Source organism: Puccinia triticina, chromosome 8A, assembly GCF_026914185.1.
Source record: "Puccinia triticina chromosome 8A, complete sequence".
In the NCBI taxonomy this organism is placed as follows: Eukaryota; Fungi; Basidiomycota; class Pucciniomycetes; order Pucciniales; family Pucciniaceae; genus Puccinia; species Puccinia triticina.
Genome location: NC_070565.1, coordinates 3558476 through 3572208, shown reverse-complemented (window position 1 = coordinate 3572208; position 13733 = coordinate 3558476). Strand labels below are relative to the sequence as shown.

The 13733-nt window shown below is 52.9% G+C and overlaps 2 protein-coding genes across 2 annotated transcripts; both read left to right on the top strand.

The window, feature by feature from the left end:
• Positions 1 to 204: 204 nt before the first annotated feature.
• On the top strand, positions 205 to 3875 carry PtA15_8A329 (uncharacterized protein; the record flags this gene model as incomplete). The annotated part of the gene is made up of 11 exons (XM_053171747.1): positions 205 to 433; positions 498 to 606; positions 715 to 841; positions 901 to 1019; positions 1091 to 1532; positions 1590 to 1667; positions 1768 to 2069; positions 2138 to 2546; positions 2621 to 3123; positions 3548 to 3666; positions 3778 to 3875. The coding sequence occupies 11 exons, from the start codon at positions 205 to 207 to the stop codon at positions 3873 to 3875; spliced, it is 2535 nt and encodes an 844-aa protein (XP_053022980.1).
• An 822-nt stretch (positions 3876 to 4697) lies between these two features.
• PtA15_8A328 (uncharacterized protein) lies at positions 4698 to 5198 on the top strand (the record flags this gene model as incomplete). The annotated part of the gene is made up of 1 exon (XM_053171746.1): positions 4698 to 5198. One exon carries the CDS (start codon positions 4698 to 4700, stop codon positions 5196 to 5198), a length of 501 nt encoding a protein of 166 aa, XP_053022979.1.
• Positions 5199 to 13733: the final 8535 nt, after the last annotated feature.

Below are 13733 nucleotides of genomic sequence, written 5' to 3'. Positions count from 1 at the left end.
AATATGTACTCCATGTGATCCCGATGTGTTTGGGGGGGTAATACCAAAGGAGGGGAGTGCTGGGTGTGTGACTCGAAATGTGTTTTTGTTGGAGTGCTGAGACTCGCTTTGGTGATTTGAAATGCCCGCCCACTGGCAGCAGCAGCAGCAGCCAGCCAGCTCGCCCACCCGCTGCTTCCCCAGCCACCGACCACCACCCACACGATGGCCGCCGCCGCCACCAGCCCGCTCGCCCACTCCGCCTCCCGCCGCCACCCGCGCCAGCACCAGGACATCGCCGAGCCGCCCCCGCTGCCGGCCCCCAGCCTGCCCACGCTCAAACACACCCTCCCGGTCCCCCCCCTGGCCACGCTCACCCCGGCCAGCATCGCCGCCGCCAGCCGCTGGCTCGTCACCTTCGCCCTCATCAACTTCGATCTCGACGAGGGCCCGGGTACGCTGCTTTCTCTCTCTCTCTCTCTGCCAGAGACACTGGCCTGACTCGCCATCCGCCACAGACTTCGACAACTGCTATCCGCCCGTCCAGTTCACGCCCGCGCAGATGGCCAACATCGCCTTCTCCTCCTTCCCCGACTGTGCCAAGAGCGGCAGCCTGCTCTTCAGCTGGCGCATCCCCGGCTCCTCCTCCTTCCCCCCCACCCCCAACACCCCCGCCGCCACCGCCGCCCGCCAGCCCGCCCTCAAACTCACCCAGCCCTCCCCCGACCCCCTCAGCAGCCCCCAGGAACCCTTCGCGCTCACCAAACCCACCCCCGCCAGCGACCTGTGCGGGTACGTCTACTTCGTCCAGGAACGCGACCCCGCCGTCCCCAGAGGCTACAACCAGCGCTCCATCGTCCTCGTCAGTCCCTCCCATCCAACATCTGTAACTCGCGCTCACTCCTCTGCGGCTGACTCTAGATCACCCATCTGCCCGACTACGCCGGCCTGTTCTCCACCCTGGTCTCCCGGCTCGGCCCGCTGTATGCGAGCCAAGGCGCAAAGAGCCTCGCCACGGCCTTCGCCAACATCGTCTCATGGTCAGCTGCGTCGGCCTCAACCGAAAAAAAGAAAAAAAAAAACGCCCGCTGATGATGCAGGATGTTTGTAGGCCAGACCCGACGCCGGGGGCCGACCTGGAGCTGCGCTTCTTGGGCCAGGACCACAAGTTCATCATCCCGCTGCCCAACCAGGCCCAGATCCCGGACCCCAAGACCGCCTTCCCGCTGCTGAAGGGAGGCGCCCACCGCAGCGTCCAGTTCACGTCCAACCCGCTCGACTACCATGTCCTGGCCTCCAACCCGACCACCTATCTGAGCTACATCATGTTCGGATCCACGCCCTCCTCCTCCCTCGCCCCCGCCTCCTCCGCCGCCTCATCGTCTGCCGCCGCCGCCTCCTCCTCCCAGCTCAACCCGCTCTCCACGCTCTCCGTCTCCGACCTCTGGCTCCTCTGGGAAATCCTCATCCTCGCCGAGCCCCTCGTCGTCTTCGGCGCCACCCCCGACATCGTCTCCGACACCGTCCTCCACCTCAAAAACCTCATCCGCCCCGTACGTCCCCCTTCCCCCCTCATGCCCCCAAAAACACAGCATTTACGCCGTTTGCAGATCCCCTTTCATGCCAACTGGCGGCCCTACATCACGATCCACGACCCCGACTTCGGCCTGCTGTTCGGGAAGAACAAAGTCAGTCCCCCCCCCCCCCCCCACACACACACACACAGACCAGCATGAAAAAAAAAAAAAAAACCAACACGAAACGGTGGTGGGGTTGGTTTTGATATAGGCGCGCGCCGTGGGCCTGATCGGGGCGACGAACCCGATCATCCTGACGGCAACGCATGCGTGGCCGAACGTGCTGAGTCTGAGCCAGCAGGGCGCGAGTCTCAACCACCACATCGGCCTGCTCACCGAGCGCAAACGCGTCCTCCACAAGAACAAGACCGTCGTCAAGCAGCTCCTGCTCTGTCTCGAGCGCAAGGACTACCACCATGCCGACATCGTCATCTCGCGCCACTTCTCCGTGCTCACCGAGCAGTTCCTGCAGCCCTTGCAACGCTACTTCACCACCCTGCTGCCGACGGCCGAGTGAGTTGTCTGTCCACTCAAAGTACACAAGAGCAGACGTATTGATGCTGCTGTGTGGTGGGTGGTAGAGGCGTAGGCAACGAGCCCCGCCGGACGGGCACGTTCAACTCGGAGCTCTTCCTCAAGTCGCTGAAGGAGCACACCACGGCGCTCGAGTTCCGCTCCCGCCTGATGGCCGGCTTCACCGCCAGCGCGCTCTCCGCCCCCGGCGGCTTCTACACCGCCTTCCTCCGCTCCCCCAACTTCTCCGCCTGGCTCCACCGCCAGCTCGTCCTCGGAAACCGCGCCGTCCGCGACCGCTTCTTCGCCAACCCCCGCCCCACCTCCTGCTCTTCCTCAACCCCCCAGCAGCAACAACAACAACAACAACAACAGGATCCCGATGGCCACTGGGATAGCTCTGCTGCTGAACCCCTCTCGCTTCCCTTCGTCCCCCTCGAACCCCGCCTCCCGGCCATCAAGAAGCTCCACACCCAGGTCCGTCCGTCCCCTCTCCCCCTCTGCTTCATCCACCACACTCATCCTGAGCCCGTGTGTGTGTCTGTGTGCAGTTGACGAGCAAAAAGCCCGGCTCGGCCGGCTCCAGTCCCACCGGCCCGACCGCGCCCGACCCGCGCAGCAAGCACGAGTACTCGACGATGGCCGGGGCTTCGAAAGCCGGAGGGGCCCGGCCGGCCAGCAGCGGCTGCGTCCGCAGCGCCAGCTCCCGGCGCACCCGCTGCCCCAGCGACGCCCCCGCTTCTGCCGCGCCTGGCTCCAGCTGGACAACCCCGGACCCGCCAACGACGATGCCCGGGCTCGCGATCGCCGGGCTCAAGAAGAGCCGCTCCGTCAGCGCCGCCCCCCGCACCCCCCGCGCTCCCGCAGCCGCCCCCGTCCCGCCGCCCGCTTCCTCGCCCTCCTCCGACACCAACAACGACACCGCCGCTGGCGCCAGCATGAACAACCCCGATGGCCCCGCTGGCGCCCGTCTCTTGGCCCGCGCTCACTCGCGTGTCTCCCGGCCCGCCGCTTCCAGACCCGTCGCTTCAAGGCCCGTCGCTTCAAGGCCTGTGTCTTCAAGGCCTGTGTCTTCAAGGCCTGTGTCTGCTAGGGCTGCCGCGTCCAGGCCTGTGTCTTCGCCCCCGGAGGCCCCCGCCCTGCCCGGAAGCTTCCGCCGCCAGCCGCAGCCCAGCCTCGCCACCCTCGCCGGCCCCTCCTCTCCTCCGCCCCTCCCGCCAACCCCCGTCCTCGCCCCGCCCCGGCCCCCCTCGTAATCCCTTCCCCTTCCCCTACCCCCTTTCCCCACTGCCCCGTCGTCCAGCTCCTGTCCATCCTCGTCCCCCTGCCCTCCTTTTCGAGGAACCCCTCCCCCCCCCCCCCTCCCCGGACTGTCCTTTCTCTCTGTTCGTGTCTGTGTGTATATCTCGGATCCGTCTGCCATCATCGCGCTTCGCGAGCCCGCCCCATCTCCGGTGTCTCTGTGTGTGTATGTCCAGTCTCCGGCCGCGCCACGCTTGGAGGGCGTGTGGGGACTCCGCCCAGCGCGCTTCCCTCGCGTGGCCAGCCACCCGTCCTCGTGCGTCCTTTCGTGCTTTCCTGGGCGCGGCGCGCCATCGTCCCTGCCTGTTTGCTGCGGGCCCCCTCAGCGCCCGACGCCCTCTTTTCTGGGGCGAGTGAGGCTTTGGAGCCCTTGTGAGGACGCCGGGCGGGTCGCTACGGTGGACAGGCGGTGGCGGGGGTGAGGCGAGGGCGTCTGTGGGCTCCTCGAAGGGTGCCCTCTCCCCTGCCTCTCCCTCGGCCAGAGCTGTTGCGAGCCCGCCCTGAGCTCAGCCTCCGTGCACTCGTCAGAAGCTGGGCCGGCTCCTCACACCCGCCTCGTCTTTGGCTCCGCCACAATCACAGGACGCGGGAAATGCAGCATAGGAAAGAGATAAAAAAACGGGGACGCTGGCTACAACGGTGCGGGGTTTGACCCAGTAGACGAAGACGTCAGGCCGCCAGACGTCGGGTGTTCGCAGTGCGTCCCGATCTAAGGGCCAAGAATGACAGTATTCTGCATCAAGCACTGCTCACTGTGCCGATGGCAGGCTCATCCTGCCAGTTGTACAACATCCCGTCCAGAGACAGGTCTCGCTGAAGTCACGCGCGCGCCGCGACCCGCTTTGGCGACGAACATCTGTGATGAAACGCGCACGCTATGATGAACTTGCTCGCTCCGGCCCCTCGGCGGAGTCTGTAGTACATCGCATGAACCAGTGCTGCATCGGTGTTCCGGCGGGGTGTGGAGCTGAGCGGATGCATTGCTCCGTGTAATCACTAGTGGCTTCGTTGCTTTTCTCTCTTCCGGAACGCATTGCCATTGCTTGTGCCACCAAAGCGCTATCTACTCTTGATCACTGCAGCCAAAAGATAAGGTAATGGCCGTCTTGATTGGTTTCACTTCGCTGCTGTCCTATACCATCCCCGTGTTTGTCTGTTTAGCTTGGGCACGGTTGCTGAGCAGTGTGATTGTACCCTGTAGTGTCCTCACAGGTCGGAATCTTACCGGTTCATATCTTGTCAGAAAGCTCCAACTACTTTGACTTTTGCCAAAGGATAATAATACATTTTTCTTGGAAGATCTCGAAGCATACAAAGAACAGCGAGATGCGGACAATTCTTCAACTCTTGCTTTTGAGCACACTCGTTGCTACGGCTTGGGTCAACGCAGTATTGCTCAAGGTCGCCCACAAGGGCAACGATTACTGGATTGCCCACATCGATCACAAGTGGAACCCGAGGGATGGTGCTCCTTTCAAAATTGGGGGAGAAAAACGCAGACCTAGGGGCAGTAACTATTTAACTGTAGGGAAACTGGTGGGAAATACCTCAAGGACAAAACACATCCAGATCGGCGTTTCTATGGAAAGCTATGACAGGGGTCCAATCCTTCAAGCAGGTCATCGAAACCTGTATCTTTTCAACTATAGAGACGGGCTCTTTTTTATAGCTACCGAAGCTATGGAGGCAGAAGTAAACTCAAAAACATGGCGAGAGATTATCGGAGCTCATCGCCAGCAGTTGTATGAACTTATGGCTGCTGAGGGTGTGCATGATATTGAACCCCCAAGAGAGGTCACGGTCAAATTGATCTCAGATAAACCGTAGAATTGGAGTGTGATTGGTCTTATTACAGATAAACAGCTCTGATTCACCATATTGTCACCTAGCTGTTATTAATTAATTTTTTCCTGAAAGCTACCAATTTTTACTCGGTTCACTTTCACCTCTTTTTTCCCGGCTCACAGATTCTTGTTTCATATGGTTGCAGCCTCACAAACTTTTGATGGAATTGTGTCCTCTGGCCTGGCCTCTCTTTTCCTTTTGCCCCGATTCTCTCAGCTCAAGTGTCCCTGATCATAATTCCTTACCAATCTCATGCTTCCTGCATCCTACGGTCTGTTAGTTATAAAGTGTTCATGTGTTCCTGAAGGGATTTCGACAGAAGACCGCAGCGCGAAGAACACACAAAGATGAGCCTTTGGGCTCGAGAGGGGACAATGAGGGGGAGAAGGCTCACCGGATCGGCTCGGATAAGAGGCGCGGGTAGAAAGAAGGAAGAACCGATGTTGTTATTGCTCTGTGCTAGGCTAGGCTAAAATAGACTAGATACACAGGGCTGACATGTGGTTGAGACACAATGAATATGAGAAGAAAATGAATAGAAAGGAATGGAACCTGATGGAATCTCAGGAGGAGAGAAAGGTGACATACAAGCTATCACAAACAGAGCGCGCACACGAGTGAAACATATGGAAAACTAGCGGGCAAATACAGGCAGGATCAATGTCACTTGGCTGAGATGACAGGATAGTATGACCAGAGAAACTACAAGTGAAGAGCGGACATAAGAAGTGATAGAGAGACAATCACGGAAAATGAGGCAGAAGGAAAATGAAAACCCAACAGTTCCTCTTAGAGCATCCGCATTGGTGTGGGTGCAACTCAAGGAGTAATCAATTAGCTTACTCCCGGCTTAGTGCTAATCCAGGCTGTCAAGTTATTTTTTCGGACTTACTTCGCGCACTTTGAAAAATACTTTGCACACTGTGGGCGATCAATCCGCAACGTCGCGACGCAGTGCGCGCCCTCTGATAAACACTTTACGCACTGCAAATTCCCTCAAACAAGGATTGGATTTTTGCCACTTTGTTTTTCTATGGATCTGCAGATAGGGTCTTCATGACCCTATGGAAAAATTCTGGAGGTCTTTGCGGCTTGCCTTGAGTCAATAGAAAATCAGGGGGGAAAAATACATATTTTTCCCTGGAGGCGTCTAAAATTTCTTGCAGTGATTGAGAAGCTCTAAAACTTAAGCAGCATCATTTTTCATGTTAAAGAACATATGAGCCTGAGTCTCTCATGTGACTACAGGACACAAGAAAAAAGGGGGGAATCAGGTTGGATTTCTTGGGATAAAGAAATACAAACAGAAGGAGAGAAAGAAAGAGAGAAAAGAGAAGATCAGGCCTAGACTTTAAGTCTTTTAATTATTGATCTGGGCTATTCTCAACCTGGAAAAGTTGGATGCCAGCTGTGCAAGGCCAAGAGAGTGCAACAGCCTCCACTTACAACAAGGAAACGTTGGTGGGATTCAGAAGTAGGGTTACTACTCTGCTCTGATTTTATAGGTCTTAATCAGAGACAACCTTTTGATCTTTGATGATTGAAAGAGTTAAAGAAAAGAAGAAGCAATCAAGAGCAACAGATTTTCACTCTGGATAAGCAAGGTTCAGTGAAAGAGCTTACTTACTGTCAATATCCTAGGCGCCTGTGAGGGTAGGTATACTGGGAGCGTGGTAATCTCTTTGGTGGTGATCCTGGGTTATCTGGGGTGTTGTTCTGGTGTGCTGAAGTCTGTAGATCCTCCTCAGGCAAGGGGGATCCTGACTTCAAAAATTTTCACAGTTTGCTTATGTAATTACATATGTACATGTGGTTTGGCGCGCCTGGTAGCGCTGACACATCACAACTGCACATGCGCGCCACAACTCAAGAACTCAGGGAAGGAGTAGAGTTACAAACAATTGGTAAGTTGTAACTAGGGTTAAAATTGCAAGTCAAAACAAGGATATCTCTTAAGGTGAAAAAGATATGAAGTAATTCGTGTGTAAAAATTAGAAAAAGGCAGACTTTAGGTCAGCTGTGTTGACTCTAAGGCTGGCAGAACATCCTCTGCCAATTTTAATAATTTTCCCACCACCCCATGTGAGAAAATTGTGATGTCTGTTCAACTCTAGGAAGACTTCTCCGGTCTGGACTTACCACTATTCATGTGTCACAACAGGAGGTTTCCATGGCCTCACTCCGACTAACGTGCCCATGTTGGTCTTGACCACTGGCTCCTTTCACTTCGCGGAAGCCTGGTTGGCTTTGCGTATGACGTCCCGCAGCACCACACCTGTGTCCAGTTGATTATTTGGCCAAAAGAACTCCCAACCCCGCCGCTTGGTTCACGCTGTAATCTCCGCAGCCGTTTTGCATGTGCCCCAACTCTTTGCAATAATCGCACACTGGCGGCTCTTGCAGCCTGTAACCACCAGAGGGACCAGCCCCCTGGCCTTAAGCTTGTCCGGCAGCGGGCTGACCCCTTGGAGCGGGACCAGACCCCGCATCTTTTGCTGGAACCGGCAGTTTTTGGTTCACCGCACGCTGAATGAACAAATTTAACTCCTTCAGAGTGTCTGCCAACACGCTCGCCTCCTGGGGAGTTACCAGAGCCGCTGCAGAAACTGCCGCCAGAGCCGCCGCCAAAGTCGCCCCGGAAGCCGCCTAGGGAGCCGGAACATGAACGGACAGCCCGGCACTGGCATCATCCATCATTTCAGAACCTCCAACTCAACTTTCACTGCAACACATAACACCTTCATCTTGGGAAGCACCCACGGCCCCCCCACTCAAGCCTTCCCGATCTGGCCCTTTTTGCTCATGGACCGCAGCACCTTTTCCCCTAGCAACTTCTCAAGCCCTTGCAGAAAAGTCCGCTTCACAGAAGCCAGGTCCTCTGACACGAGCTGGTTCCGTGCAAGATAGCGGAGGACCCGGTCAAAGTCTGTCGTGTACACCAGGTACTCAGCCCTTGTACGCACGCCACCTGCCCGGGCCATCTCATCTGCCACCCTGTCCAAGTCTGCCTCTCGGTACCTTGGTCCGTGATCCTCCAGGATCTCACTTTGGAGCTTTGGCCCATGCTTCCTTGTGAAGCCCTCCATCTCCTCCCCTTCCAGAAAGAAGTTCACCACCTGCCAAACCTTATCCCCGTCCAACAAACCCTCCTGTCCTGAGGCGTTATCGAACCTGTCAAGAAACCACTCCACATTGTCCGCCATGAATCTCAAGTTGGGATAATCCCAAGGCCGTATCTTAGCACCAGTCAGCGGCGGCACCACCTCCAGTATGACTGCCAATCCAAGTTCAGCCATTTCCACGTCTTTTGGTGATTTGGGTGGGAGTCCGTAAGTACCGCTAGTTGTACTAGCTATCTCCAGCCACTTCGTCTTTCCAATTGGGTCCGACGGTGGTTACTTGCTAGTTGTTTGTTTTCCCTTTAAATTATTGAGGAAAAGGGATTGCAACACCGAGGGAGAAAACTGCTTCCGTATAGTCAAAACTGATCGTGTTTTTATGCCCGCAGCAGCTCCAAGCCAAGATTGATTTGGGGTGATTTGTCTGCGCTCTGTTGCCTTGTCTTCTCCGCCCCATACAGTATCTCCGCTGTCCAACAACTCCTGCGCTTCTTTGTCTGTTCCACTCACAAAACTGTTGCTGATCTCCGTTGCTGTCAGATTTTCCACAGGCGTAAATAATTTGCCTGGAAAGCTCATTCACCAAGGAATGAGTTGAGTTTTCCGGTTGCCAATAACAAAACAAATGTAGGGTTCCCGGCCAGCCCCCCACTTGTCAACTAGAATGCAGGAAGTACAGGTAAAGTTGAGTGTCCGCCTTCCTTCTAGAATAGTTCCAGGCTTGTTTTGTAGTTGGCACTGAAACTCTGCAACATACAAATCCCTTCAGCACTCCTCTGTGAGTCTGATGAGATCCGCCTAGTCTACAAAGGGTTCAGCTGCTCTGCTTCCACACGCAAGAACTCCGCAAAGGTATGATTGTAGGGTAGGTAAAAACTCTCCGCACACTTGTAATCCATAAAGTAACACATGAGAAAACTTCTACTACAATGTTGGTACCATCAGAGTAGTAAGTAGAATGCTGGAATAGTGAGAGAAAATCCATCCCCTAAAGTCCCATCTCCCCCCCCCCCCCCCCACTCTCTCCGCCCTGGAGTCCTCCATTCCCACCTGGCGTCGTCTGCATTCCTCTTTTCCCGCACTAACAAACTCCACCTGCATTGCCTCCCAGCCTTGCACATCTGCAACACCTGTTCTCCTGCACCCCACAACTAGCCTCCGGAGTTAGTCTCTACCCAGCGCTTCCACCCCAACTTCATCCGCTGATGACGTCCGCTTTCACTGCCCCAGTTCACCTAACTACGCCCCGCTACCAGTCTGTCTGTGTGCTTGATACGCCGCAGTCCTACTCCGACTCTCAGCTAAATCTCCATCTAGGTCATGGCTCAAACCCTGGTTCCCCGCACCCATGTCGGTCCCCTGGTCCGCGCCCGCCTCCGGCTGTTGACTTTCTGTGTGCTTTTGTTTGGTTGTACATTCAAGGTCCCCTCAGCAGCATATAAGCACGCGTGCTTTTCTCCTCTCTCAGGAATGCACAAGCTTTCTGATGAGCTCAGCTGCCCGCGCTTTCCGACCATGCTGCTTTGTGGGCGTTCTCTAACCACCCAGCTATTTGTACCACCACAATGGTTACCATCTTCAAAGGATCAGCTGGGAGCTCCTTGGTTTTGCTTTTGGTTTTTCTATCACTTTTGCTCTTGCTTTCAGTTGTAGATGTGGCACTCTTGCTTTCTGACTGCACACTCTATGATTGTTTGGATTTTGCCTGATATGAAAAATGGTGAACAAAGTTAGTTACAAGGCTGTTACAATCAATTAAGAGCCCCAAAGGCTCATGCTTTTGCAGCAGTGGTTTTGATTCACTTTTTTCCAACTATTCCATTCTTGCAAGGTTGTCCTTGTGGTTGCTTCTGGGTTTTTCCTTGGCCGGTCAACCAGCTTTTCTCTTGGGAACTTGATACTCCCATGCCAATGTAAGACTCAAAATTGGTTGCAAAACCCTTTTGCTGAATGGTGAAGGGTATGATGGAGGTGTGTTGGAATTCTGTCAGATTCCTTTTACTTTCACCTCTGAAACTTGTTTTATATCATTCTCAAGCATTGTCAGAATCACTGTTAGTACAGAAGTTATCACACCATGTAGTCTAAGAACCGTGAGTAGTAGATAAAATTTTGTCATACGTGTATCAAACATAGTCTCTGAGATAGAATACTTGAAACTTGTCTCATAGTCACCTTCCTTTTGTTTTTTCTTCTAACCACATTTTGGCCACTTGTTGTTAGTCTATTTAAACCTAGCATACAACAAGAAATTTACAAATCATCGGTTCTCCTCATTCTTTCCCCAAGGCCCGCTGAGCCGCATCCGGTGAGAGAGTCATACTCACTGCCCCAATTCTTGAGTTTTTATCAATACTCATTTTAGCCCTCTTATTTCTTGTGCCTGAAAGCTATAAATTCTCTCAAGGTGCAAAACTCTGCCCTTCTGCTATCAGATAACAAGACCCACCAAGCTAAGCTTGGCCAGTTTCAAACAAGTGACAGGTCTGGTCTAGTTCCAGATGAAGTTGTTCGATGACAGGTATGTGAGAGTTGAGAGTGAGTTCAGTAGTGGTGAGGTACAGATGTGATGGTAAGTGTGAAGGTGGTATGTAAATAACTGGGGAGTACTGAGCTGAGGGAAAAACAACTGGGGGGGAGAGAGCTCCTTATATAGACAAATTTGGGTGATTTTAGCTACAAGGTGGACCCTGGATGAGGGATTTTAGCTGGTGGGCTGCGTGCAAGTGGTGTCAGAAGATACTAAATACAGGCAAAAAGTGGTGTGAGAAATGAAAGATGATGTCATACTATGCAAGGAGTGCATAAACAAAGCGGGGAAATGTCAAATACAGGGGTACCTCATGCAAGGGGTGCATGAGTGGTGTCAGAATAATGTGAAGAGTGCAGAAATGGGGTCAGAAGACTGCATGCAGCTGCAAGGGGTGCATAAATGAAGCGGGGACATGGCAAATACAGAAGAAATAGGGTTGGTCCCCTGCATATGCAGCTGAGATAAGTGGGTTGAAAGAGAGTATGTGTTTGGATGGGGCTGGGTGAATTTATACTAGGGAACAGGGGTCTTGAGGGCTGTGACAGGTTGATAACTCCAACGGTGGGTAGTTACTTTACTTTACAATATCTGCGGGATTTTTGTAAAGTAACTACCCGCCGTTACTTTTTGCGCCGTTATTGTTAGCAGTAACGCGCGAACAGAGGCATCACACGTAACATTACAGGCCTCTTTTTTTTGAGGCCATTACCAGTAAATTAACGCGTTATCCAGCGGATAACGTGTTATTGAGCAATAAAATACCAAATTGGCCCTATCTTGGCCTTTTATTGCTTGTTATCTTGCCCGATATCTGTCGCTACGCGCTCAGATATAGTAACGGCCGTCGCGAAAAAAAAACTCTTGGTGTGATGTCAATATTGCACTGCCGTTACTGGTAACAATAACAATAACAGCCAAAAAACCTTACGTTATTGTTACATTACGTGTTACTGTAGCAATAACTACCCACTGTTGATAACTCGGGCTGGCCATGTGATAGGTGTCCATGAGGGTGTAACTTCCAATCCGGAGGGGTTCCAGTGGGGACTAGGGGTAAAATTGGCCGTAGAATCCATTTCTGAGGTCCATTTGGTGGTATCTTGAGGCCTAGGGTGAGTAAATATATGTATGAGAAAAAACTTTTGATTTTTCACTTTTCCGTCTACCACATCCTCCCCCAACTTATATCTGTCCCCAGTAGGGCTGGGCCCCGACTCAAGGCCAATTGGGTATACCTGACTGTCCGAACTGGTTGGTTGGAGCGCGGAATTCTTTTTTGAGATTTTTACCCAAGCGGATATCTTGGGTAAATGACTTGGGAGAAGTCTTGGAGAAGGTCGGAGACCAACTTTTCATTACATACAAGAGACAGAGAGTGTTGCTGAAAGAAAAGAAAAAAAAATAGAAATTTGAATCAAATATGCAACAGTGGCAATAACCCTCTCAATGACCTGTCTGACCAGTCATCAAGAGGTCTCAACGCAACTCAAGCCTCTCCATGACCTGTTTGTATGTACTCTACTGGTCATGGAGGGGCGTGAGTTCTGCCAATGATTGGTACAAACCCGTCATCCAGCACTAGACTCAAGCAAGCTGCTAGATGACCGGTCTGAGTGGTCATCAAGGGGATTCAAACCTTTTGATGACCAATGCAGACTGGTCATGTACAGCAATAGGACAGCTGCTTGATGAACTAACTGGAAATCTTCTGATGTTTGCGAGATAAAAGCTCACACTAGGCTCTGTGCTTGATTGAGCATTTGTCCCAGGTTAGCAAAGTGTTACATGAATGGCTGCTTTTCTTCAAAATTGCCGTGCATCATACCTTCTCTTTTTTTCATTGACAAGATACTACAGCATCATCACCCCGTCAAAGTCATTCATAAAGCTAAAAGACAGGGAGAGGAAAAGGCATGTGAACAATATTGACAAGTGTAGACAGACAAAGTAAGATCCTGCTGAGAGGGTAGAAGATGAAGTCAGACTGTGCAAGGATTAAAGCTACTAAAATACATTGTTTTTTTCAATGGTGTGTGGGCAGGAACACAGGTTAATGTTGGGACCAATTGATGGATTTCAAGTCAATTCCCTCCTGGACCATCTCCCACAACGGACTCAATTTGCGCAGAACTAGAAGAAGAAAAAAAAGGGGGGTCAAGTTGGATTAATACAGATAGGTGAGGGAAGGATGGGAGGACTGACAAGTGACGACATCGACAATTTTACTGGCAACGTAATTGACCTCTTGTTTGGTGGTGAACCGACCAATTCCAAAACGCAAAGAGCTGTGGGTGTTCTCATTGCTAGCCTGAACCAGTAGGACAGTCGGTCCCCGCCGGAGGTACCCAATATCCGACGGATAGTGCCCGGGAGTAGGTAATTAGATACCCGACCTTGGGTATACCCGCAGGGCACCAGCCTGGGATGCCTCCAGGCCTCGGGTATCACCCGGGGCCCAGCCCTAGTCCCCAGACAATTCCACTGGAAAAGTGCCGTATCTTGACTTTTGGAAGCTTGAGGCTTGGGTTTTTACTGGGTGACATGAGGAATTCTTGGGAAATTGGCTGTTGGATGTCTTCTGGGTGCGGTGACTGAGAGGCTGAGTGGGGTGAATTTTGGTCAAAAAATTGATTTTTGTTGTTTTTCTGACTTTTCTTGGAGGGAAATTATTGAAGTGTCTGGGAGTCAAAGTGCTGCGCGCAGTCCGCAGCTGCATAGCCACACAGTTCCGCAGACAAGGAAAGTCGCGTACCTATGGCGGCATTGTGCGGGCATTACCGCAGCAAGGTGAAGCAGGTCGTGATACATTTTGCAGAAGGCACCTGCGTATTTGAGCACAGCAGTGGCGGGAAATACGGCTTCCTC